General features: G+C 52.4%; 3 protein-coding genes across 5 annotated transcripts in view; 2 read left to right on the top strand and 1 right to left on the bottom strand.

The window, feature by feature from the left end:
- MEIOB (meiosis specific with OB-fold) overlaps window positions 1-5,563 on the top strand; it is a 43,668-nt gene extending 38,105 nt beyond the window's left edge. For both annotated transcript variants that reach the window (XM_019988361.2, XM_019988362.2), the window contains one exon: window positions 4,758-5,563. The gene's annotated coding sequence lies outside the window, so the exon portion shown is untranslated. The remainder of the gene's footprint in view (window positions 1-4,757) is intronic.
- Window positions 5,564-6,846: 1,283 nt separating this feature from the next.
- FAHD1 (fumarylacetoacetate hydrolase domain containing 1) lies at window positions 6,847-8,463 on the bottom strand. Its single transcript, XM_019988166.2, has one exon. It carries the CDS (start codon window positions 8,200-8,202, stop codon window positions 7,537-7,539), a length of 666 nt encoding a protein of 221 aa, XP_019843725.2. The 5' UTR covers window positions 8,203-8,463; the 3' UTR covers window positions 6,847-7,536.
- A 154-nt stretch (window positions 8,464-8,617) lies between these two features.
- On the top strand, window positions 8,618-20,590 carry HAGH (hydroxyacylglutathione hydrolase). 2 transcript variants are annotated; one of them, XM_019988123.2, is made up of 9 exons: window positions 8,618-8,771; window positions 11,078-11,250; window positions 11,738-11,802; window positions 13,766-13,883; window positions 14,984-15,092; window positions 15,788-15,891; window positions 16,379-16,480; window positions 19,841-19,920; window positions 20,329-20,590. In XM_019988123.2, the coding sequence occupies exons 1-9, from the start codon at window positions 8,696-8,698 to the stop codon at window positions 20,426-20,428; spliced, it is 927 nt and encodes a 308-aa protein (XP_019843682.1). In that variant the 5' UTR covers window positions 8,618-8,695; the 3' UTR covers window positions 20,429-20,590. The 2 variants fall into 2 exon arrangements, with proteins under 2 accessions (XP_019843682.1, XP_019843683.1); XM_019988124.2 differs by lacking the exon at window positions 8,618-8,771 and adding an exon at window positions 9,004-9,145.
- The last annotated feature ends 2,460 nt before the right edge of the window (window positions 20,591-23,050 follow it).

The raw sequence follows: 23,050 nt of genomic DNA, 5'->3' as shown, positions 1-23,050 counted from the left end.
CTTGTCCTTTTGTGGCTACCTTGTTTTTCTGAGGATAATGTTTTCAAGGTTCATCCATGTTACAACGAGTCAGAATTTCATTCCTTTTTGTGGCTGAGTAGTATGTATGAATTGGATAAATTCACCACCTTTTGTTTATTTATTCATGTCTTGGTGGACAGTTGGGCTGTTGCACCTTTTGGCTATTATGATTAGCCAACCATGGCTGCCATGAACATTTGTGTACAGGCATCCCACATTTCTGTAAATGTCTTTCCTGACTTTTTAAAAAATCATCTCTTTATCCATCTTTCTATGTTAAAGCATGTAATTTATAAAATTAAACCAAAAATATGATTTACAAATGCGGGTTATACTATAATATACTTTTATACTTAATAACTTATAATAAACTTTTCATGTTGTTAAATATTCTACACAGTTTCAATGACTGCCCATTATTTTATTATATGAGCATAGGATAGTGAATGGCTTCCCAGGTGGCTCAGTGGTAAAGAATATACCTGTCGATGCAGGAGATGCAGGAGACACAAGTTCGATCCCTAGGTGCGGAAGTTCCCCTGGAGGAGGAAATGGCAACCCACTCCAGTATTCTTGCCTGGAGAATCCCAAAGACAGAGGAGCCTGGCAGGTGATAGTCCATAGGGTCACAAAGAGTCAGACACAACTGAGCATGTATAAAATAGTGAATGTAATCAATGTGATAACACTTGACACTTAAAATGTTTCCCACTTTTTGCATTATTTATTACAAATAATGACCATAGCTAAATCTTTGGCCACATTCTTAATTATTTCCTTGGGGTAAGTAAGTTTCTAGATTATTAAGTTGCTGCAATAATGTCACATTATTGAATGTGATGGATTTTGTGATAAGCACTTTATCTTATCTGGTTTATGCAGTTACTGTTATTTTGCCCATTTTATAGATGGGACATGAAGGCCAAGTTAGAGGAGGTAGATTTGGAGGTGGCTAAGTGGACAGGCTCTGTGGCTGCAGGCTCAAACCCCAGTTGATACTCCCAGGATGGGCCCTAGCTCTGAGATTCTCCAAGTTTGTGGTTCCCCTCCAGTAAATGGGGATAATAATACCAACTCCTGTTGGCAACTGTTAAGACTAAAACAGAGTTTTACCAAGAGAATGCACTGGTCATAGCAAATATCCTCTTCCAACAACACAAGAAATGACTCTACAGATGGACATCACCAGATGGTCAATACTGAAATCAGATTGATTATATTCTTTGCAGCCAAAGATGGAGAAGCTGTATACAGTCAGCCAAAAAAAAGGGGGGGGTGGGGGGAGCTGACTGTGGCTCAGATCATGAGCTCCTTATTGCCAAATTCACACTTAAGTTGAAGAAAGTAGGAAAACCACTAGACCATTCAGGTATGACCTAAATCAAATCCCTTATGATTAGACAATAGAAGTGACAGATAGATTCAAGGGATTAGATCTGATAGAGTGAGTGCCTGAAGAACTATGGACAGGGGATTGTGACATTGTATAGGAGACAGTGATCAAGACCGTCCCCAAGAAAAAGAAATGCAAAAAAGCAAAAGGGTTATCTGAGGGGGACTTACAAATAGCTGAGAAAAGAACAGAAGCTGAAGGCAAAGGAGAAAAGGAAAGATATACCCATCTGAATGCAGAGTTCCTAAGAATAGCAAGGAGAGATATGAAAGCCTTCCTCGGTGATCAATGCAAAGAAATAGAGGAAAACAACAGAATGGGAAAGACTAGAGATCTCTTCAAGAAAATTAGAGATACCAAGGGAACATTTCATGCAAAGATGGGCACAATAAAGGACAGAAATGGTATGGACCTAACAGAAGCAGAAGATATTAAGAAGAGGTGGCAAGAATACACAGAAGAACTGTACAAAGAAGAGCTTGATGACCCTTGATAACCACAATGGTGTGATCAGTCACCTAGAGCCAGACATCCTGGAGTCCAAAGACAAGTGGGCCTTGAGAAGCATCACTATAAATAAAGCTAGTGGAGATGATGTAATTCCAGCTGAGCTATTTCAAATCCTAATAAACAATGCTGTTAAAGTGCTGCACTCAATATGCCAGCAAATTTGGAAAACTCAGCAGTGGCCACGGGACTGGAAAAGGTCAGTTCATTCCAACCCCAAAGAAAGGCAATGTCAAAGAATGTTCAGACTAACGCACAATTGCACTCATCTCACATGCTAGTAAAGTAATGCTCAAAATTCTCTAAGCCAGGCTTCAACGGTATGTGAGCGGTGAACTTCCAGATGTTCAAGCTGAATTAAAAAAGGCAGAGGAACCAGAGATAAAATTGCCAACATCTGTTGGATCATCGAAAAAGCAAGAGAGTTCCAGGAAAACATCTACTTCTGCTTTATTGACTATGCCAAAGTCTTTGATTGTGTGGATCACAACAAACTGGAAAGTTCTTCAAGAGATGGGAATACCAGACCACCTGACCTGCCTCCTGAGAAATCTGTATGCAGGTCAAGAAGCAACAGTTAGAACTGGATTTGGAACAACATACTGGTTCCAAATTAGGAAAGGAATACATCAAAGCTGTATACTGTCACCCTGCTTATTTAACTTATATGCAGAATACATCATGCAAAATGATGGGCTGGATGAAGCACAAGCTGGAATCAAGATTGCCAGGAGAAATATCAATAACCTCAGATATGCTGATGACACCACCCTTATGGCGAAAGTGAAGAACTAAAGAGCCTCTTCATGAAAGTGAAAATGGAGAGTGAAAAAGCTGGCTTAAAACTCAACATTCAAAAAACTAAGATCATGGCATCTGGTCCCATCACTTCATGGCAAATAGATGGGGAAACAATGGAAACAGTGAGAGACTTTACTTCCTTGGGCTCCAAAATCACTGTAGATGGTGACTGCAGCCATGAAATTAAAAGATGCTTGCTCCTTGGAAGAAAAGCTATGACCTAGACAGCATATTAAAAAAGAGACACTACTTTGCCAACAAAGGTCTGTCTAGTCAAAGCTTTGGTTTTTCCAGTAGTCGTGTATGGATGTGAGAGTTGGACCATAAAGAAAGCTGAGCACTGAAGAATTGATGCTTTTGAACTGTGGTGTTGGAGAAGACTCTTGAGAGTCCCTTGGACTGTAAGGAGATCCAACCAGTCAATCCTAAAGGAAATCAACCCTGAATATTCATTGGAAGGACTGATTGAAGCTGAAGGTCTGATAATTTGACCACCTGGTATGAAGAACTGACTCACTGGAAAAGACCCTGATGCTGGGAAAGATTGAAGGCAGGAAGAGAAGGGGACAACAGAGGATGAGATGGTTGCATGGCATCATCATGTCATGGTTGATGGACATGAGTTTGAGCAAGCTCTGGGAGTTGGTGATGGACAGGGAAGCCTTGCATGCTGCAGTCCAAGGGATCTCAAAGAGTCGTACATGACTGAGCAACTGAACTAAACTGAAGACTAAATAAGTTAGTGTATGTAAAATGCTTAGACTCAAGTACTTAGTATATAATCAGTATCAGTAATATAAATGTCGAGGTATAGCAATTTCATTGGCATTCATATGTGGCAATATATTTGTTGTATTAAGTCTATTCTGCTTTTACAGCTTGAATTTTAGATTACAATTACTTTTCTCTCCCTTTAGAATGCAAGAAGATTTTAACATATGAATTAACTGTATTGCAAAGAAATATAAAACTTCCTTGAAACCAGATACTGAACCAGCATCTACACCAAAGATGTGCCCAACAGATGTTGTTAAAGAGATAACTGTGTATAAATACATGAAAAGATGTCAGCTTCACTATTTTTAAAAATATTTATTTATTTATGGCCGTGCTGGGTCTCTTTGGCTGCGCGCGGGCTTTCTCTAGTTCTGGCAAGTGGAGGCTACTCTTCGTTGCAGTGCACTGCGGTGGCTTCTCTTGTGGCGCTCAGGCTCCAGGCATGTGGCTCAGTAGTTGTGTCATATGGGCCCAGCTGCTCCTCAGCATGAGGGAACCTCCCAGACGAGGGATCAAACTAGCGTCCCCTGCACTGGCAGGCAGACTTCCAACCACTGGACCACCAGGGAAGTTCCAGTTTCCGTATTAATCAAAGAAATACAAATTAAAAAGACCACAGCCACAATACCCAGTGTTGACTAAGGTGTGGGCGAAAAGGTTTTCTTTAACACTCTTGGTAAGTACAAATTATTATATCCTTTCCCTTAGGCAATTGGGCAAAAAGTATCAAAATGTAAAGTACAAACTATTTAATCAGTTTCACTTCTAAGACTTTTCCTAAGGAAATAAACAAGTGTGAACTGTTGTGTATGGAGGATATTCCTTGCATCATTGTTTCTAGTAGCAAAGCATTAGAAACCTGTGTAACATCTAGGGGAGTATTGGGCTCCACCCAGATCTCTGGTAGGCACCTAACCCTCAACTTCTATGAAGGTTGGAGAATTACCCTGGGGGAAGTTACGGGAGAAGTGAAAATTGAAAGTGAAATAGTTAGTCATTCAGTGTGGGACACTTTGCGACCCTATGGCACACAAGGTGAGGGGTGGGAGGAGAGAGAATGAACATAGCAAATGTCAGCAATTGTTGAATTTAATGCAGGGTGTATGGAGTTTGTTGCATTAGTCTCTCAATTTCATAGTAGGTTTAAATTTATTCAAAATAAAAGTTGAGGAAAATGTAGTTTCTGAGTATTAGGACTATTGTGATTTTACCAACATCAGGAATTGTGAGAATTGGTGTCTCTCTTTGATTCTTGCAGCCAGGGAGTTTGTGTGCTGCACCTGCGATGCTGACAGCAACCATCTGTGACAAAGCTTGTGCCACCACTGGAGTGAACACTGATACTGGGGGCTCCGTACATTCTCTGGGTGCTGGCTTGTCCACCCAAGGGCCACATGCAGACACTACTCCTGCCGTACCTTTAGCTTGCTTTCAGATCTGTCAGCTTTGGTAGACTTGATTCAGTTGGACCTTGTATCTGATAGTTTTACTAATAAACTCTCAATAAAAGCACACCCTTGATTCAGCTCTTCCACTTAGGGGAACCTAGCCAAAGGACAAAGTCTATTAATACTTTCTGGCTTCTTTTGCTTATTAAGGTTCCGTGTGCTCATGCATGCTCAGTCACTTCTGACTCTTTGCGAGCCCACAGACTGTAGCCCACCAACCTCCTCTGTCCATAGAATTTTCCAGGCAAGGGTACTGAAGTGGGTTGCCATTTCCTACTCCAGGGTATCTTCCTGACCCAGAGACTGAATCCGCGTCTTCTGCCTTGGCAGGCTGATTCTTTACCACTGAGCCCCTGGGATGCCTCCTTAGCCAAAGGGAACAACTACCAGCAAATAGTTAAAGATGATCTCAGCTGCCAGAAACGGAGGGCTGACTTCACAGCAAGCAGTCACTGAAAATAGTTCAGAAATGTGCCAATATGGGAAGACAGTTCATACTGTATGGTATGAACAAATTTTATTTAAAAGATCACAGTTACACCTGCAGATTTGGAAGAATGCACACCAAAAGCTTAACTTGGACCATCTTTGGGTGTATGGAATTTAGGGTGTTCTGGCTTTTTGGCTTATGCATAATTTCTGAATCTTCTATTAAAAATATCTATTGCTTAAGCATTTAAAAAAGAACTCTTATTAAAAGATAAAAGGGAGTTCCCTGGTTGCCTAGTGGTTAGACTTCTGGGCTTTTGCTACTGTATCTCGGATGCAGTCAAAAACAAAAAAGATAAAGGAAGATTGTTGTTATTGTTCAGTCACTAAATTGTGTCCAACTCCAGGTGAAGAGGAAAGAAGATAGTGTGATGTTTTAGAAACAAATCCAACTCTGACACTTCCTCATAATAAATTATAAATTGGGGCTTTCAGAAGACCTAAATGTTTGAACTTTCTAATGTATCTACTTCAAAGATGCAGCCTGGAGTGTGGTCACAACTTTAGGTTTTCCACACTTAGAATGAAAAAACAAGGTCCCAGTGTATAGCACAGGGAACTTTATCCAATCTCCTGGGGTAAACCATAATGGAATGTATATATGAGTAAATCTGAAGCACTTTGCTGTATAGCAGAGATTGGCACAACATTATGAATCACTATATGCTAAAAAACGGGGGGGAAAAAGACTTCAGGTTTCTATCTTGGGATGGCTGTGTTACATTATGGCTCTGCCACTTCAGGCTGGCTAATCCCTGTCTCTGTAACAGGGATGGTAGTAATAGTACCAGCTTTGTTGAGGATTAAATACTACACAGAAAACTCTTGGCACAGTGCCTAGTAGTACTAAGTGCTCAATAAGCGTTAGGAGCTAGCAGGTGCCTTCTGTTCAGGTTAACAGCAGCAGCCCCTGCCTAAGCCTAAAGGACTCCACCAGGCACCCTGACAGCTGTGCACCTCACCTAGTATTTTGCAGAGAAGGGTGTGTGAGTGCTCAGTTGTGTCTGACTCTTTGCGACCCCATGAACTGTAGCCTGCCAGGCTCCTTTGCCCATGGGATTCTCCAGGCAAGAATACTGGAGTGGGTTGCCATACCCTCCTCCAGCGGATCTTCCCCAATGAGGGATCCAACCCACGTCTCCTGCATTAGCAGGCAGATCCTTTACCCCTGAGCTACCTGGAAAACCCAGAGAAGGGGACAGGGGAAAGTAAAAGCAGCACTCCCAGGCCATTTTACTTCCCTGAAGCTTCCTTATCACGGGGTGTGAGGTACAGGTGCTGGTCAACTCTGTTAATAAAGCACAGCGCTCAGGAAACCAAAGGCCAAAGACCAAGGTCTGAAGCTCCTTAGTGAGGATGTGTCCCTCATTACCACTACTGGGGGGAAAAAGTACACTTTTAGACCACACAAAAGATAGCATTATTTATTTAGGAAACAACAGTTTAAAAATTATCCCCCAAACTCAGACTCTATGGGCCAGAATACACACCCTAACTAAATGAGTGAGGTCTTCATTAATTGCTCACTTATTAAATAAAACTTTAAGTTAACTGACTATGTGGAGTAGCGTTTCTCCATATTTCCGTGATAAGAATCACTTGGAGTGCCAGAGATTGAGTCCATTAAATAACACATTGCGCCTGGGATGGTCCAGTAATTGGACATTTTTATTTTTACAAATACCTCCCGATGGTTTTCACGATCATAAAGGAACTTTGGGAAACCCTGATGAAACGTGTTCTTCCACTTCCTTTGCAGATTTTAAGTCTTGAACACGTGGTCCTTCAGTGACCCACTGAAAAGTCTAATCCAGTCCAGTTTTAGAAAAAGAAAGTAAGTCTTTTGAACATCTTGATTTCCTGTTTCCTAGGAGACACTGTTTTGCATTTCCATTTCTGGCCCAGCTCGTCTAGGTCAGGTTTTCTCCGAGGGTCCATCTTCCTTGGGTTGAGGCATAGCAACCCAATCATTTTTAAAAATTGGTTTCTTATTAAAGGATTGTCACGTTTAGTTAAATAACCGTTGCTTGATTTTGTCTCTCGTTTCCTTTCCCCCTGAAACGTATGTTAAGAAGTTAGGGTGCTTTGTATAATATACACTCAATATTCTGGCCTCTCCACCTTAAACTTCATACTGAGGACGCCATGTATGCCGGCCTGGATCTCATCATTTTCTTTAACGGGTCCCACTCCCTTTGGCGTCCCGGTCAAGATAATATCTCCTTCTTCCAAGGTCATGATCTTAGAAACGTAGCTGATGATGTAGGGGATGGAAAAAATCATGGAGGATGTCTCACCCTCCTGCCTGAGTTCGCCGTTGACCTTGAGCCAGAGCTTCAGGTTGTGAGGGTCAGGGATCTTCTCTTTGGGCACGAAGGCACTGACCGGGCAGGAGGCCGTGAAACTCTTGGCCAGAGTCCAGGGCAGCCCCTTCTTCTTGCACTCGTCTTGCACGTCCCTGGCGGTCATGTCCAGGCACAGGGCATAGCCGGCCACGTAGTCCATGGCCGCGGCCTCCGAGACGGCGCGGCAGCGCTTGCCCATCACCACGGCGAGCTCGAGCTCGTGATGCAGGTTGCGGGTGTAGGCGGGCACGAGCACCGGCGAGCCCTCGGGGGCGTAGGCGGTGGACGGCTTCAGGAAGAGCACCGGCTCGCTGGGCGCGGCGCTCTGCATCTCCCGGACGTGGTCCGCGTAGTTCCGGCCCACGCACACGATGTTCTTCCCCCACTCCCAGAAGCGGGACAGCGGCCTGCTGGCGGCCATGCTCCTGCCTGCTGCATGGAGTCACGTGGACCCCGCCCGGCCGGCCACGGACGCCGACGGCTGGCCGGAGAGGACCAATTACCTCGGGGCGCCGGACCGCGGACTCCACCGGGTGCCCGGAAGTCGCGGCGCTCGTCCTGTAGGCAGCGGCTGTCCAGTGGCTGCCCCGGGGCTGCCGGGCCCGGTCCCCGCAGAGAGGCGGCGGCTGGAGCAGGTGCCTCCCGGATCGCCCTCAGGTCCTCAGCGGGGCAGGGTCAGGTGTGGACGCGGGCGCTGATTGGCCGGGGGACAGGGCGAGCGGCGGACACGGGCTGGGACGCGGGCGCTGATTGGCCGGGGGGAGGGGCGGGCGGCGGGCACAGGCTGGGACGCGGGCGCTGACTGGCTGGGGGCGGGGCGGCAGGCGCTGATTGGCCGCGGTGTGTAGACGCCTGCGGGTGCAGCCCGCCCCTCGCGCCGCAGCCCCCGCCGCCGCCTGCCCGCCGCCCCGGTCATGGTGCTGGGCCGCGGGCTGCTCGGCCGCTGGAGCGTCGCAGAGCTGGGAGCCGTCTGCGCTCGTCTCGGCCTGGGTAGGTGGGCCGGGGCGGGGCTGACGCGGGGCCGGGAAGGCCCGGGCGCCCAGGGGCTGGCCTGTCAGGGCCCTGGGACAGGGCAGCCGGCCCGCGGAGGCGAGGCGAGCCGCCCGGCCGGCGTCGTAGCCGGGCTAACGGCGGTTGGGCCGGTCGCGCTCCCCGAGGCGGTCCAGTGCGGGGCCCGCACAGGCGGGGCTGCCGTGGCTGACGATGTTTTTTATTGACACAGGATTGTAAGCCCTCGCTGACGCCGGCGGGCAGGCCTATTGGGGTCGAGCAAAGGCTACCCAGCAGTTGAGTCAGACTTTGAGAGGGCTGAAGACAGAGTGGGGTAACTTGTCAGCTGGGGGGTGCTAACGGATTTGTGCTAGGTAAGGAAATGTGTTGCGGGGGCGCTCGGGGGGCCCCGTCTCGGGACCCCTGCTTTCCCGGGGTCTGCCTGGCAGCCAGCGAGCGCCCCCCCGTCCTCCCGGACTGCGGGGGTCGAGGGCTCCCCCACACGCAGCCGCGCCCCCCGCCCCGCCCCAGCCCATGCAAGCCCGGCACTTGTGAAGCCCTGGGGCGATGCACCCGTGTCTGAATACGCACGGCGTGCGTGCTGTGTGTGCTCCACGAAGTGGATCCCGGCTTTTCACGTGAACTGTGGCCGGCGAGTTGCTGGACCCTTGCCCTCCCTAGTTCTCCTATCCCGGCCTCTAAAACGGGAGGCGTTGGACAGCCTGACCTCCTGGGCCCTGATCGGACAGCTGTCAGATTCGATTTTCACCCAATTGCCTCTTGCTTGCTTAAAATATTTTGACCTTGATTTTGAAATCGCCTTTTATTTCCTGATACCTTATCAGGCTGATGTAGCAACAGGGGTGGTAGGTTAAGCTGAGATTTTGGAGCAGTGAGCCGAGTGACCACGGGGCCCTGGGTGGGGAGAAGGAGCAGGTGGAAGCCCTCCTTGGCCGTGTCCTGACCTCACCCAGAGCAGAGGGTGTCTGGAGTGCGTGGTGTGCCACCATATCTAAGCAAAGAGCTGGGTTTTTCCACGTAGGGACCCGTTAAAGGGTCAGCTGAGTTTCTGTGTTGGGAGGCAGACAGGTGGTGGAAATGGGACTGGAGGGGATCAGCAGGAGTGTGGCTGCCTCATTCAGAGGGGGGCTCAGCCCTCTGCTGTGGTGAGGAAGGAGCTTCCCAGGTCCAGAGAAGCCGGACGCCATGTGTCTCAAGACTCGGCCCTGACTCTGCTTTGTAGTCCTCCTGGGGTTCAGATTCTGGATACTGGGGCTGAGAGCAGGTGGCATAGCCCAGAAACCCAATTGTAGAAAAATAGGTTTTCTTGCCGAGCCTGAGGAGAAGGGCCTGGATAAAGCCCAACTGGTTGTCACACCTGTGTCCCTTAACGCTGAAGTTCAGGCAGTTCCCTGGGCATGGCAGATGACTGCGAACTCTGCATCAGAGGTGTCCTGTCAGTCAGCCAGTCAGTCTGTCTGTCAGTCAGCCAGTGTGTCGATGCTGCCCACTTTCTGGATCCCTTTCCTGGAGAGGCCCCATCCTAGCACCTACCAGACTAAATAGGGGTTTCGTTGTGGAAAGTATTTTGGCCCCTGTGTCTGGGGCACAGGATGCTTTTGCCCTGTGGTCGCTCCCAGCCCACCCTGGCTGCCTCCTTTGCCTCAGTTGGACAGTGGTTCTGTGTCCTGCACACTTGAATCTCAAACAGATGTGGCCAGCTCTCCCATATCTCAGGCTGTGCTGGAGGGGTTTTATGCATCATCCAGATTTCAAGTCCCTGCCATTCGAGAGTGAATCTGCTTTCCTTCTCTGGTGCGTGACCTGAGAAGGGCTCTGAGTCGCTGCAGGGGACTTGGGCTCCCTTAGCTTGCAGAGGGGAAGAAGAGCCCGCCTGGCGCTTTCACTCTGGGTTTCCTTCTTTGTGGTCTTTCTCCGAGTCAGGTGTGAAGAACCCCAGAGCTGACTGTAGGCGCCTCTCACAGAGGTTTGAATTGCAGTTACACTGGCTGTCGTGTCCTTTTAGAGCCCTCGAGAAAGAAAAGAGGGACCCTAAGTGTGAAAAAGCCAATTTCCACGAATATGAACATGAGCTGTGTTCTGTATTCTCCTCATGGATGTGGTTAATGAGGGTATCCTCTTTTCTAAGAAAACTTAGAAAACCTCTCATGTCGAGGCTCTGCACATTGCGTCCCTAGGATCTTGCTTCTGCGGATGCCTGTCCTGCGGGGCTAAGTGCTGGCTTTGAAGTCTCGGCCCAGCATGGCCTCGTGTGGACGCTGACTGGAACTGCACTTTGTCTTCAGGTCCAGCCCTGCTGGGAAGCCTCCACCACTTGGGTTTAAGGAAGAGCTTGACCGTGGATCAGGGCACCATGAAGGTGGAGTTACTGCCCGCTCTGACCGACAATTACATGTACCTGCTCATTGATGAGGACACCAAGGAGGCGGCCATTGTGGATCCGGTGCAGCCCCAGAAGGTGGGAGGCCAGGCCCAGTGCCCCTTTTCCATCTCCTGATGAGTTTGATAACCCAGGGCCCTTGCAACCCGGCCAAAGCTAAACAGAAATTAACCCATTTGGTTTTTGAAAAAGGAACTAGTGTCCCGCCATTCAGTTATCAGGGCAAAGGAACAGTGAGGGGCTGGAGGCCACCAAAGGCTTTGGTGTGGAGAGGAAGGGCTCCTGTGTGCAGAGAACCTGGGCAGGAGAGGCAGCGGCCCTTCCAGCGCCACCACCTCCTCCAGGCTTTGTGCCCCTTGGCACTGCCTTCAGGGGGTGGTCTTGGCTGGAGGGGCTTGGAGAGGTCGTGCCCCACGGATCACAAAAGAAAAGGCCTCCTTGTCGCCCTGCCCTCCTGGAGTCTGGGTGGGTGGGCCAGCTCCCTGGGCACCCCTGCCCGCAGGCTGATGCATGGGCCTGGGCCGGGGCGTGACCAGCCTGTGAGCTGCCGCCTGTTTGGTTGCAGGTGGTGGAAACGGCGAGGAAGCATGGCGTGAAGCTGACCACAGTGCTCACCACCCACCACCACTGGTGAGTGCTCCGGGGCCCAGCCTCCTGTGTGCCAGCAGGGCCCCTGGGGCTCGCAGCTGTGTTGCACATGCCCCGAGGAGGAGCGTCCACCGGGTGGGCTGGCCGGGGTGTGCAGGTTCCTGGGGGACCCCCGGGGGGGCCTGGCAGCCTTTCTCCCCTCTGTGACTGTGAGCTGCAGGTCAGCCCCAGCGGGCCTCTGACGGGGCTTCCAGGCACCTGCCTCTGCGCTGCTGCCCCGCGTCCCTCAGGCCTGGTGACTCGGGGGCCCTGAGGGCAGAGGCTCACACCAGGGTCCTGGGGCCGTGAGTGGGCCTCTAGCAACATCTTTGCAAGCTCTTGAGCTTGTGTGGTGGGAAGCTGGCCTCGATATTGGAGAGTAAACTGGTCTAGACGTTAGTGTTTTTGAAAATCAAGCTGTCATTTTTGAAGAGTTTGTGATTTTTTAGATACTTGAAAGCTAAAGGATGGAAAAAGCTCTGATGTTTGGGTCTTAGGCCTAGAAGTGCCTGCCCAGGGCCCTGTTGAAACTTTTGAGGCTCTTCAAAGCTAGGAAAAAAATCTTTACTTGGCTCTGAATATTCTTTTCCAAATAACTGCCCAAGGGCAGCGAGCATCTTTGAACCTGCTCCTGTGGCGCTTTGCCGAGCTCGGGGCGTGTCCCAGGGTAAAGGGAGGCCTTCCAACATCTGTGGGAGTGTCGTGTGGACGCGGTTGGCCAGAGGCTGTTAAATGTTGGAGACTTGTTGGTTGATGTAACTGCAGACCTTTGGGGTGGCTCAGCTTCCGGGGCCTCAGGCATTACTTCCTGATTTAGGGGCTCAGGCCTGCGGTGGCTCCTGGGTGCCCTGTGGCTGCTCTTGGGATCTCTGCCCGGTGTGGCCTCTGTGGGCTGCGGGGCCTCCGCCTCCCGACTTCTCCCAGTGTGACTTTCTTGCACTGAGAAACCCCTGCGTCACACGTGGCTTTTCCCACATTGGGGTGCCTTACAAACTAAACCAGGACCCAAACTGAGCTGCAGGGTGTGGCCCGTCCCACCTTGCCACTTACAGGTGGCGTTTCCCAGGTCAGCACTGAGTGTGCTTCACGGTTGGCTCGGCCTGCGTGTATCAGCCCCACAAGGAGGGCCGAGGGCGGCCTGCTCTTATCTCAGAGCCCCGCTGTTGCCGGGCCTGTGGGTGAGTGTGTAGTGAGGAGCAGGTGTGCCCTGGTGATTGGAAAGCCCCCGCCTCAGCCTGGAAAGGCTAATCTTCAGGCGCAGGACACCCCAGCCCTGCCCTGCATTCAGGGCCCCACAGGGCTTGTCCTGGTGTGTTTCTCCCCCAGCAAGCCCGTGGCATGGAGCTCTTCTCTTGAACTGGGCAGTGTAGGGAGCTCCTGTGTGCGTGTCCAGGGGGCGCCTTGCTGCTGGCTGCACCATTGAGCCTCCTGGGGAGGTCGTTCTGAACTGGCCTGTCCCTTGGTGACACCGCCCCTGGCAGCTGGGTGGTGGTGGTTTAGGTCTGCTCAGAGTGGGCCCGTCTGGGCTGTGAATCAGAGTCACCTGACGGCTTTTCAAACTCGGCCTGCAGGGCGTGCCCCAGGCCCAGGGCCTCAGGGTGCCCAGGGCATCAGCGCGTGTGGCTGGGGGTCAGGCCTCGCTGTTCCCAGACCCCAGGTGACTCTGGTGTGCCTGAAGCCTGGGAGCCGGGAGCACAGGAGTCATTCAGGGCATGCAGTTTGCTCCATCTGCTCCAGAAGCTTCAGCAGCAGCACGGCGGGGCATGGCAGGGGCCTCTCATGGGGACGGGGTGTCTGAGGACGTTCTTCTCAGCAGAACCAAATGATGGACAAGAACAGGAAGATGCTTTTCTGCTTCAGAGAAACATAACTGGGCAAAATAAAAACTCCATTTGGTCACGGCGTGGAAGTGGGCACACCCCCTGTGTATCAGCAGCAGCCCCAGCTTCCCCTTTCTGACCTCCAGGGACCACGCTGGCGGGAACGAGAAGCTGGTCAAGCTGGAACCTGGGTTGAAGGTGTACGGGGGTGATGACCGGATTGGGGCCCTGACTCACAAGGTCACACACCTGTCCACACTGCAGGTGAGGAGGGACCGACAGCAGGGCTCAGGTGTGGTCCTGCTGGGCTCCAGACCCTGTGCCCGCTGCCTCCTGGCGGTCCCCTGGCTCGCCCCTGGGACCCAGAGGGGCACTGAGGGCTCAGCTGTGGAGACAGCCCAGCCTGCACACAGACGGACGCACTCCAGGGCCTGCCTGGCCTGCACAGTCCCTCTGCCGAGAGTCTGGCGCGCAGGTCAGTGTGCAGATGGTGACTGGCCGAGGGAGAAGCCAGAGGTGTGGCTTTGAGGCGCCTGGTGGTTCAGTCGCTCAGTCGTGTCCGACTCTTTGTGACCCCATTGACTGTGGCCCACCAGGCTCCTCTGTCCATGGACTTCTCCAGGCAAGAATACCAGAGTGGGTTGCCATTTCCTCCTCCAGGGGATCTTCCTGACCCAGGGATCGAACCCGGGTCTCCTGCCTCACAGGCAGATTCCTTACTGACTGAGCCACCAGGGAAGCCCTTGAGACGCCCGGGGACACGGAAATACAGACTGTGGAATCCTCTTTCACATCAGGGGTGGATTTCTCCGGAGGGGACCACAGTGAGGTTATATGGGAGGGTGGCCTTGGCTCAGGAGAGGCAGCTGGGGCGTCTGGGCAGCGTGTCAGGACGTGTGTGGGCAGCAGCTGCCACACAGTGGACCTGTTAGCACTTGGTGACCCAGGTAGAGGGCACACAGAAACATCAGTTCAGTTTCGGGTAGGTTAGAACGTTTCTGAGGTAAAGACTGGGGCTGGGGTGGAGGTGGATAAGGGAACAATAGGCCAAGCAACTAAGAGAAAACCTTCTTCCCCACAAGACGCCTGGTGCAGACTTGGCCTGGCTTTGAGGAAACAACAGGGTCAGCCCTCTGGTTGGGCACACCAGCAAGCACCGGCTCACGGGGGTCCCTGCACCTCCAGGCCTGGGTCCCGTGGTCACCAGCAAGTCCCACCCTCACGGGGTGGAGCCGCGGCTGGGGAAGCCCCATCGCCCTTGATGGCAGCTCGCGCCGGGGGGCTGGCGGGGTCTGGGAGAACCTGTGGGCCTGCAGACAGGCCCTCACACGCAGGGACACAGGCTGGTGTGCACTGTGTTTCAGGTGGGGTCTCTCCATGTCAAGTGCCTGTCGACGCCGTGTCACACTTCCGGACACATCTGTTACTTTGTGACCAAGCCCAACAGTCCCGAGCCGCCCGCTGTGTTCACAGGTGAGTGTAGAGTGCTCAGGTGTGAGCTGCGGAGCCTGGCATTTTTTGTAAACCTCTGAGCAGAGCAGAGAGCGTGTCCTGCCAGGCAGACTGTGCTGGCCCTGTGTGGGCCCCAGCGCTCGGGGTAGAGCCTGGGCCTCGGCACAAACACACCCAGGGGCCAGGCAGCCCTGGTGGGCACTGGGCAGAGTGTCCCCTCCAGGCTGGGCTTCAGTCCCATCTGCAGGGCCCCTGGGAGCTGTGGTCCTGTATGAGGGGTCCCTGGAGGGTCCAGGCGGGGCTGGTGAGATGGTGGGCGTTTGGCAGGATGGTGCTGGCTGTCAGAATTTACGGATCACAAGATGGCCTGGCCTGGGAGGGGCTGCTGGGCAGGTGGGGAAAAACTTGGGTTTGGCGGGTGGTCTGAGAGCCAGGGCTGATAGGAATGGGCAGTGAGGGGAGCAGCCGGGCTTGCGTCTGAGCAGCTGCTTGGGGCCTGGTGGGGCCAGTCAGTGCGGCGGGAGGTTAAAGATATGGAGAGGGTGGCACCGAGACTCAGGGGGGCCCTGGGCCCTGTCGGGTGGGGGGCAGGTCTGGGGCTGTGGCTGGGTCAGCGCAGGGGGCAGTGAGGAGCCTGGCTGTGGAGCTGAGCAGCGGCCCTAATGGGGGCGTGCGCGGCCAGCAGCCCTCCAGCTCCACGCTGTCCTGCCTCGCAGGTGACACCTTGTTTGTGGCCGGCTGCGGGAAGTTCTATGAAGGGACAGCGGATGAGATGTACAAAGCCCTGCTCGAGGTCCTGGGCCGGCTCCCTGCAGACACGGTAGGCAGTGTCCTGTCTGCTCGCCAGTGGCAGCAAGACCCTCACCTCCTGCTGAGCCCTCGGGCCAGCTCCCCACCCGGGGTCTCTCAAGCCTTCCTGCATTGGGAGGAGCGGGACAGTAGAAGCATTGCTTCTGGAAGCATGTTTTTTTCCTTGAATGTACTTTTTATTGTCATTTAACATACACACCTGCAATGCAGGAGATGTGGGTTCAGTCCTTGGGTTGGGAAAATCCCATGGAGATGGAATGGCTTACCCACTCCAGAATCCTTGCCTGGAGAATCCTATGGACAGAGGAGCCTGGTGGGCTGCAGTCCATGGGGTCGCAAAGGGTCAGGCACGACACACACAGGACGTGCGCTTACCTTGAGGGACGTCTCACGGGTGCTGCCCCCAGACGGGCCCAGGCCCCTCACGCCACCTCTGAGGGGCTGGAGGGTGGGTTCACAAGCCTCCTCAGAGCTGGCGGGTTTGGCTCTGTCCTCAGAGAGTGTACTGTGGCCATGAATACACCATCAACAACCTGAAGTTTGCTCGCCACGTGGAGCCCGACAACACTGCCGTCCGGGAGAAACTGGCCTGGGCCAAGGTGAGCGGGCTGCAGGCGGAGGGTCCTGTGGGCTGGGTGCCGTGAGGCCGCTTCCCGGGAGCACAGCGCTCGCAGTATTGGCTCCAGAGCAGGTGGAAAGGGCTCCCTGGGACAGCAGGCGGCAGCAGACCAGGTGGGTTCCAGCCCAACGTGGAGCCAGAGCCTGGGCTGTCTCCCTGAGATCCTTTCTGACTCAAGGGTCTGGGCTGGGCCTGGGATCCTTATCAGCCAGCAGCCAGGGGAGGCCGCAGCAGCAGGTGCCGGCCCCTGTCCGCTCGGGGAAAGCACCTTGGAGGCTGCTTGTCTGAAAGGCATTATTTCTGCCTTGGCCCCCAGCGTGCCCCGTGGCTCGTCCCACGGTCACGTATTGTCCTGCAGGCATTTTCTGTAATTCTCAGATGAAAGGTCTCGTACACATTGTCAGATGTGTTCCGAAACAGTTCATGTGTATGGATTTTATTGGAAATGATTATCGAGTCTTTAGAAATATTGATTTTTGTATTTTGATCTTGTGTCCTTGTGACTTTGCTTGCCTCAGTCTAGCATCTTTTTCATAGATTCCTTAGCACACAATCATGCCATCAACATTAAGATAGTGTTGTTTCTTCTTTTCCAATATATTTCATTATTATTTTGCCTTATTGCACTGGCTAAGCTCTCTTGGACAATGTTAAGTAGACATGGTGAGAGTGGACACCTTTGGCTCGTTCCCAGTCTTAGGGGGAAAGATTCAGTTTCACCATGAAGCTAATTGCTTTAGTTGTGAGTTCTTTTAAAGTATGTTTATCAAGTTGAAGTTCACATACATCCCTGGTTTTCTGAGAGCTTTGTCATGAGTAGACGTTGAATTTTGTCAAATGATTGTTCTTCATCTATTATGTAATCATGTATTTTTTTTCTCCCTTACTCTTATTAATGTGGAGAAGTGTATCAGTTGGTTTCAAATGCTACACCAACCTTGCTTTCTGGACAAACCTTAGTCATGGTGGTGTCTATTTTTGTGTCTGTGTTCTTAAGAGATGTTGGTCCGTAGTTCTATTTTTTTGTCGTGTCTTTGGTCTTAATGTGAGGGTGGCGCTGGCCACAAAAAAGAAGAGTTGGCAGCGCCTCCTGCTGTTTACTGAGTGTTTCTGCGGTTGTTATTATTTCTTCCTTTAGTGTTTGTTAGGATTCACTAATGAAGTCTTCTGGACACTGAATTCTTTTTTGTGGAAAGATTTTTTTGTTATGAATTGATGTTTTTAATTTGTGTAGGGCTGTCAGATTTTCTTCTGGGCTATCTTTTCTTGAGTCAGTTTTGTTAGCAACTAGTGTCTTTCAAGGAATTTCATCAAGGTTTTCAAACTTACTGACAGTTTTTAGTTTCCCTTTTTATTTTCAAGTTTGTTGAAGTTTAGTTCAAATGTAAGAAATTGCATCCGTTTAAAATGAACTGAGTGAATTTTGACAGATTAAATGACTCCCCCTATGTTTAAGACCTAGAACATCTCCACCCCCAAAGCTTCCTGTCTCGTTTTCTCTGCCTTGCTCCAGGATGCCATTAGAACTTAGTTCACGTTTTCTAGAATTTCATATAAATGAACTATACAGTGTACTCATATCTTTTTTTTTTTTTTTTTTACCAAGCAGAATAATTTTGAGATTCACTCATGTTGCTGCCTGTATCAGTTCATTCCTTTTCATTGCTGAGTGGTTTTCCTTTGTTCGACCATACCACAGTTTGCTTATGCATCACCTGTCAGTAGACGTTTTCTAGTTACTGCCTGTTGTGAGTAAAGTTGCTGTGAACGTCTCTGTGCAGGTCTTTGTGTGACACGTGGCTGTGTTGTTTTTTATCCCCACCAGTGAAACAGGAGCACTCTGGGTGCTCCACGTGTGTCGATCTTCTCATTTTAGCCATCTTCATGGGCAGGCAGTAGTGTTTCATTGTGGCTTTAATTTGCATTTAATCTAATAAATTTAACAATTTATTATAATAATTTAATAACTTTAATAATTTGCATTTAATTTAATAAATTTAATTTAATTTCCTTAGTGCATAATAATTTTGACCATCTTTCCATGTGCTTATTGGTCATTTTGTTTAGTGTTTATTGAGATTTTCTCCCCATTTAAAAAACTTGATTGTCTTCTTGTTGAATAATAGTTTTTTTTTTAAAGTTTATTCTAGATACAAGTTATTTTTCAGATACATGTATTGTGAAGTTTCTCATTCTGTGACTTGCCTTTAATTTTATCAATACTGTCTTTTCCAGAGCAAGCAAATTCTTTTACATTAAATTTTGATGATGTACAGCGTGTTTTCTTTTGTAGTTCATACTTTTTATCTCCCATCTAAGAAAGTTTTGCTTTGCCAAGGTCAAAAAAAAAAAAAATCTCCTGTTTTATTTTGGAAGCTTTATAGTTTTAACTTTTAGATCAGTATGACCTAATCCACCCCCTCCAATATCTGCTAGATCTGTAGTGATCCTCCCCTCTTTTATGTGGCTGTACTGGGTCTTAGTTGCTGCTGGAGGGATCTTTCATCGCAGCATGTGGGATCTAGTTCCCTGACCAAGGATCAAACCCAGGCCCCCTGCATTGGGAGTATGGACTCAGCCCCTGGACCACCAGGGAAGCCCCTGAAGGCGTCCTGATGCCACTGCTCACAGTGTGGGTGGGAGTGGGACCCTTGGGAATGAGGGCTCCTGATGGTCAGGAAGCCTGAGCACAGCTGTTGACAGCGGCTCTCCACTCCTGGGCCCTGTGGCCCTCAGGGTGAGCCCAGCAGTAGAAGGGCAGGGGCTGCGGGGCGGGTGGAGACCCTCAGCTATTAACTCTGACCTTCTTCCTGTAGGCGTCTCTATAGCAGTGAACAGTTGGCCAGACGTCCCCGTCTGCATCTTCTCTCCATCTGCCCTGGTCAGTGTTGATCAGGAGCGAAGGCGTCCTGAGTGGAGGTGGCGAGCTGTCTGAGCACCCTGTGATGACAGCCGCCCTCTGGGGGGTGTCACCCCAGGGAGGGTTCCTGGGAACTGGCTGCCCCACCGTTCTTGGCAGTGAGGTGCTCACGAACCACGTGCTGTCCTTGGGGTGGGGCTGTGCTTTCTGTTTCCTGGCTTTTTGCTGGTTGTGACTTCCGTCATATAAAACATAAGCTTTGTATTAATGACAGAAAGCCCCCTGTCCCCCTGCACCTCTGGGTCGTGGTGGGTCGTGGTGGCGGCCGGAGCGCTCGTGCCCCTCTCCACGGGCAGGGAAGGGCCTGTGTTCACGCTGACCATGTGCTCACTGGATCTTCTCAGGTGGACGACGTGTGAAGGCTTGCTCAGCTGTCCCCTTTAGAAGCTTCCGCACTAAAGCAACCCGCTTGTCTTGCAGGAGAAGTACAGCATCGGGGAGCCCACGGTGCCATCCACCATCGCCGAGGAGTTCACCTACAACCCATTCATGCGAGTGAGGTGAGGGCGCGGGCGTCCCTGCTGCGCAGCACGCCGGGCAGGGTCCACGCCCCCGACTCTCCTTAGAGGGCGGCCAGTGAAGCAGATGCTATTTCTTAAAGTGAGCACTGTTCTTGGTGCCCTGGAGAGGGTGTGGGTCCTTTCTGACCCTGGGTCGTGATTGGGAGGTGATGAGACTTGTGCCTGGGGTGCCTCCACGTGCTGGGCGGTGCCGGACGCCAGTGTGGAGCGGGCGTCACTGGGTCACAGCGGAGCTGGCTCGGCCAGCGCATTTCCCGCAGAGGCGAACGCCCAGGCTGTCCACTGGCTGCCGCCGCCTGCAGGCCCTCTTCTCCCCTGGCGCCTCTGGGAGGGGTGGTGGGGCCGTGGGTCTGGGTGCAGCCTGCAGCCTGGCGCTTGGCTTCGCAGGGAGAAGACGGTGCAGCAGCACGCGGGCGAGACGGAGCCTGTGGCCACCATGAGGGCCATCCGCAAAGAGAAGGACCAGTTCAAGATGCCGCGGGACTAGCGGCTGCGGGGCCTCCCGGGCACTCAGTTGTGCCGGCTGACTCTCCGGCCAGGACTGCAGGAAGTTCTGCCTCCGTTTAATTTTAAATTAATTGCAGAGCGCTTTGCTTGTGTTATCAAATGTTCTAATGCATATTTATAAGAGAAATTTAGAAAGTGTTTATTCCCGGGAGCTCTGCTTGCAGACCGCGTGTTGTCGCCGACCTTTTCATGGGCGCCCCTACAGTTGCCGTGTGAAGCCCCCACACGACACCGCAGGAGGAGCTGCCCCCACTGGCCCCGGCCAAGCCAGCACGCCCTGGTTGGGTTCCCAGAACAAGGCCCCCATTGGGGTGGGCACTCCCCCTTTTCCTGCCCCTGCAAACGGACACCTGGCATCACCACCCCCTCCCTGCCCCTCCCCAGTACCTCTAGAGGAAGCCTCCTCTCGCGGCTCGTGTCCAGTGTCGTGTGTGTGCTGACGTGCAGTGGGATCCCAGGCCAGGTGCAGCATGGGGCGGGGTCTGGGCGCTGTCCCTGTGAAGGCCGCCCGTCCTGGGGCATCACCTGCTGCGGTGATGCCCCCCTTGACGTCTCCTCCAGGTGGGTCACGGCACAGCGTGGTTGTCGCCGTCTCCCTGGATCCCTCAGGTCCTGTCCTGGCCGAGCGGGCCCGCGTCACCCCACAGCCGCCTGTGTGGGCTCCCCTCCAACCACAGTGCTTTCTCTGTGGAGCCCGAGCTCCCTGGAGACCTGGAGGGAGTTTGCATGGGCCCTCCTGGCGCTCCCCATGGTTTTATACCAGCAACTGGACATGCGGGTGCAGGAACCTCAGGATGTGGGAGTCGCATCCGTCCCTCCAGGCGGCTGGTGTTGGCAGCCCCTCCCAGGGATGCTGAGCTCCGCCAGCAGCACAGCGATCGCACGAGGGTGAGCGCTTCTCCCCAGAACCCGCTGCCAGAGGCCCCTGTCCCTCAGCACGCCGGGCCCATGTCCCTCATCTATAGAAACGTGAGGAGGAACACGCACACCATCCTGCCCCCCTCCTCGTCCTCCGAGAGCCCGGGGCACTCAGCAGGGAGCGCTTCTCTTTGCACACTTGCGATGGTGCTGCCTCCAAGCAGTGGGGCGAGTCCTCACTCTGCCACGCTGGTACCCCGTGGCCACAGGCCCTGGCGGCGGCTGAGCTGGGGACGCGGGGCTTCCTTCTCAGCATCTCCGCTGCGCTCGGGGCGCCTGCCCCACGTGCCGGACACCCTCGTCCTCGCTGGTCTGGGGCCACAGAAGGTGCCTGGCTCCTGACCACCTTCCACAGCTCACTGGCCACTGGGATTTCCTTCCTGGGGCCGCTTCTGCTCCTGGGTTTCTTCACTGGTTGCTACCAAGTCTTTGTTACTAATCACTGGGAATCCTTTGTTTCACGTTGCATATTTTATGATTTCTTTGTTTCTGTGTTTGCAGTCTTCTAGTTTGATGCTGGTCTCACCGTCTGGTGTCTGTTAAAGGAATTCTTGATGTTGTCGAATGTATATTTTTTCCTTCATGAAAAATGGTTTTGTGTTTAGCAGCCTGTTTAGCAACTCTTTCCCACCTCTGATGCCGCCCTGTAATCTGACCCAGTGGCTTCCGGTTTGTGGTTCTTGTTGCCGAGCTGTTTGTGCTGCTGTCTGAGGGATTGACGCCTCACGTCCCAGCCCCTCTGCACCACCCGCCGCCCTAGCGAGCCGGCACCCAAGGGTCCAGCCTGCTCTGCGGCCCTCCATCCCGTCCATCTGTCTGTCCGTCTGTCTGTCTGTCTGCTGACGCTGCCTCACAGTCCCCATACGGTTCTTCAACCCCAAGATTGCGGCCCAGCCTCATCCGTCAGGAGAGTCCTGGCTCTTTGCTCTTCTGTGTAAAGACCAGGGTGTTCGTTGTCCGGCATCTGGGATGGCGTAATGTCGACTCACTAGGCTGGGAAGAAGTGACTTTTTGTGATCTGAAGTGTTTCCAATTATGAGGACGCTGCTCATCCATCCGTGTGGGCCTCTAGAGCCGTGCGTGCTGTGCGCAGGGCACAGGTCAAGTCTGACATGTCTCCAGCGTGTGGGGCGTCCTAATGCCAGGAGCCGGGCCATCATGCAGGAGTTGGGTGGAGAGGCTGGGGCCGGGCGTGAGGGGTGGGTCGAGCAGGGCGGGCCGGCTGTGTTGCCGGGGGATCCCCGGGCCCTGGAGGGCCGGCAGCAGGGCTGGGGGCTGCTGGCGCGTCTGCCCGGCCCAGCACAAGCTCCTCAGGCCAGGCAGCTTCCAGCGCCCAGTCACATGCTCCCGGGCGAGGCCCCGCTTCCTTGGCACGTTCTCTTCTCTGGGTCTAGAGATGAGAAGGGAGCCTGGAAGCCACCTCACTGCTGGGGGAGTCTGTAGAGAAGGAGACGCTAGTCTGAGCCTGGTGCATTCTGTTGTGGGAATTTTAAAAACAGTGATCCTGTTTTTTAATGGTGAGAAGAGCTGTTGCCTCCAGCTGCTTTTGGTAGCTTACTTCCTTTCCTACATTTTCAAATCCGGCCTGTTGTGTTCTCTCGTCTCTGCTGTGGCATTTGTCTTCCCTGCTCCTTCCAAGCAGAGCCCGTTGCTGTCTGTCCTCTGGCTTTGGGGTCCTGCTTCC

Source organism: Bos indicus, chromosome 25, assembly GCF_029378745.1.
Source record: "Bos indicus isolate NIAB-ARS_2022 breed Sahiwal x Tharparkar chromosome 25, NIAB-ARS_B.indTharparkar_mat_pri_1.0, whole genome shotgun sequence".
Classification (NCBI taxonomy): domain Eukaryota; kingdom Metazoa; phylum Chordata; class Mammalia; order Artiodactyla; family Bovidae; genus Bos; species Bos indicus.
Note: the sequence above shows the minus strand (reverse complement) of the source record. Positions and strands in the feature narration are given on the sequence as shown.

Excerpts from the sequence above, each read along its gene's own strand:
- FAHD1 (XM_019988166.2), bottom strand. The coding sequence starts at position 8,202 with ATGGCCGCCAGCAGGCCGCTGTCCCGCTTCTGGGAGTGGGGGAAGAAC.
- HAGH (XM_019988123.2), top strand. The coding sequence starts at position 8,696 with ATGGTGCTGGGCCGCGGGCTGCTCGGCCGCTGGAGCGTCGCAGAGCTG. Across the intron at positions 11,251-11,737 it reads ATCCGGTGCAGCCCCAGAAG|GTGGTGGAAACGGCGAGGAA; the intron begins GTGGGAGGCCAG and ends GTTTGGTTGCAG. Across the intron at positions 11,803-13,765 it reads CTCACCACCCACCACCACTG|GGACCACGCTGGCGGGAACG; the intron begins GTGAGTGCTCCG and ends TCTGACCTCCAG.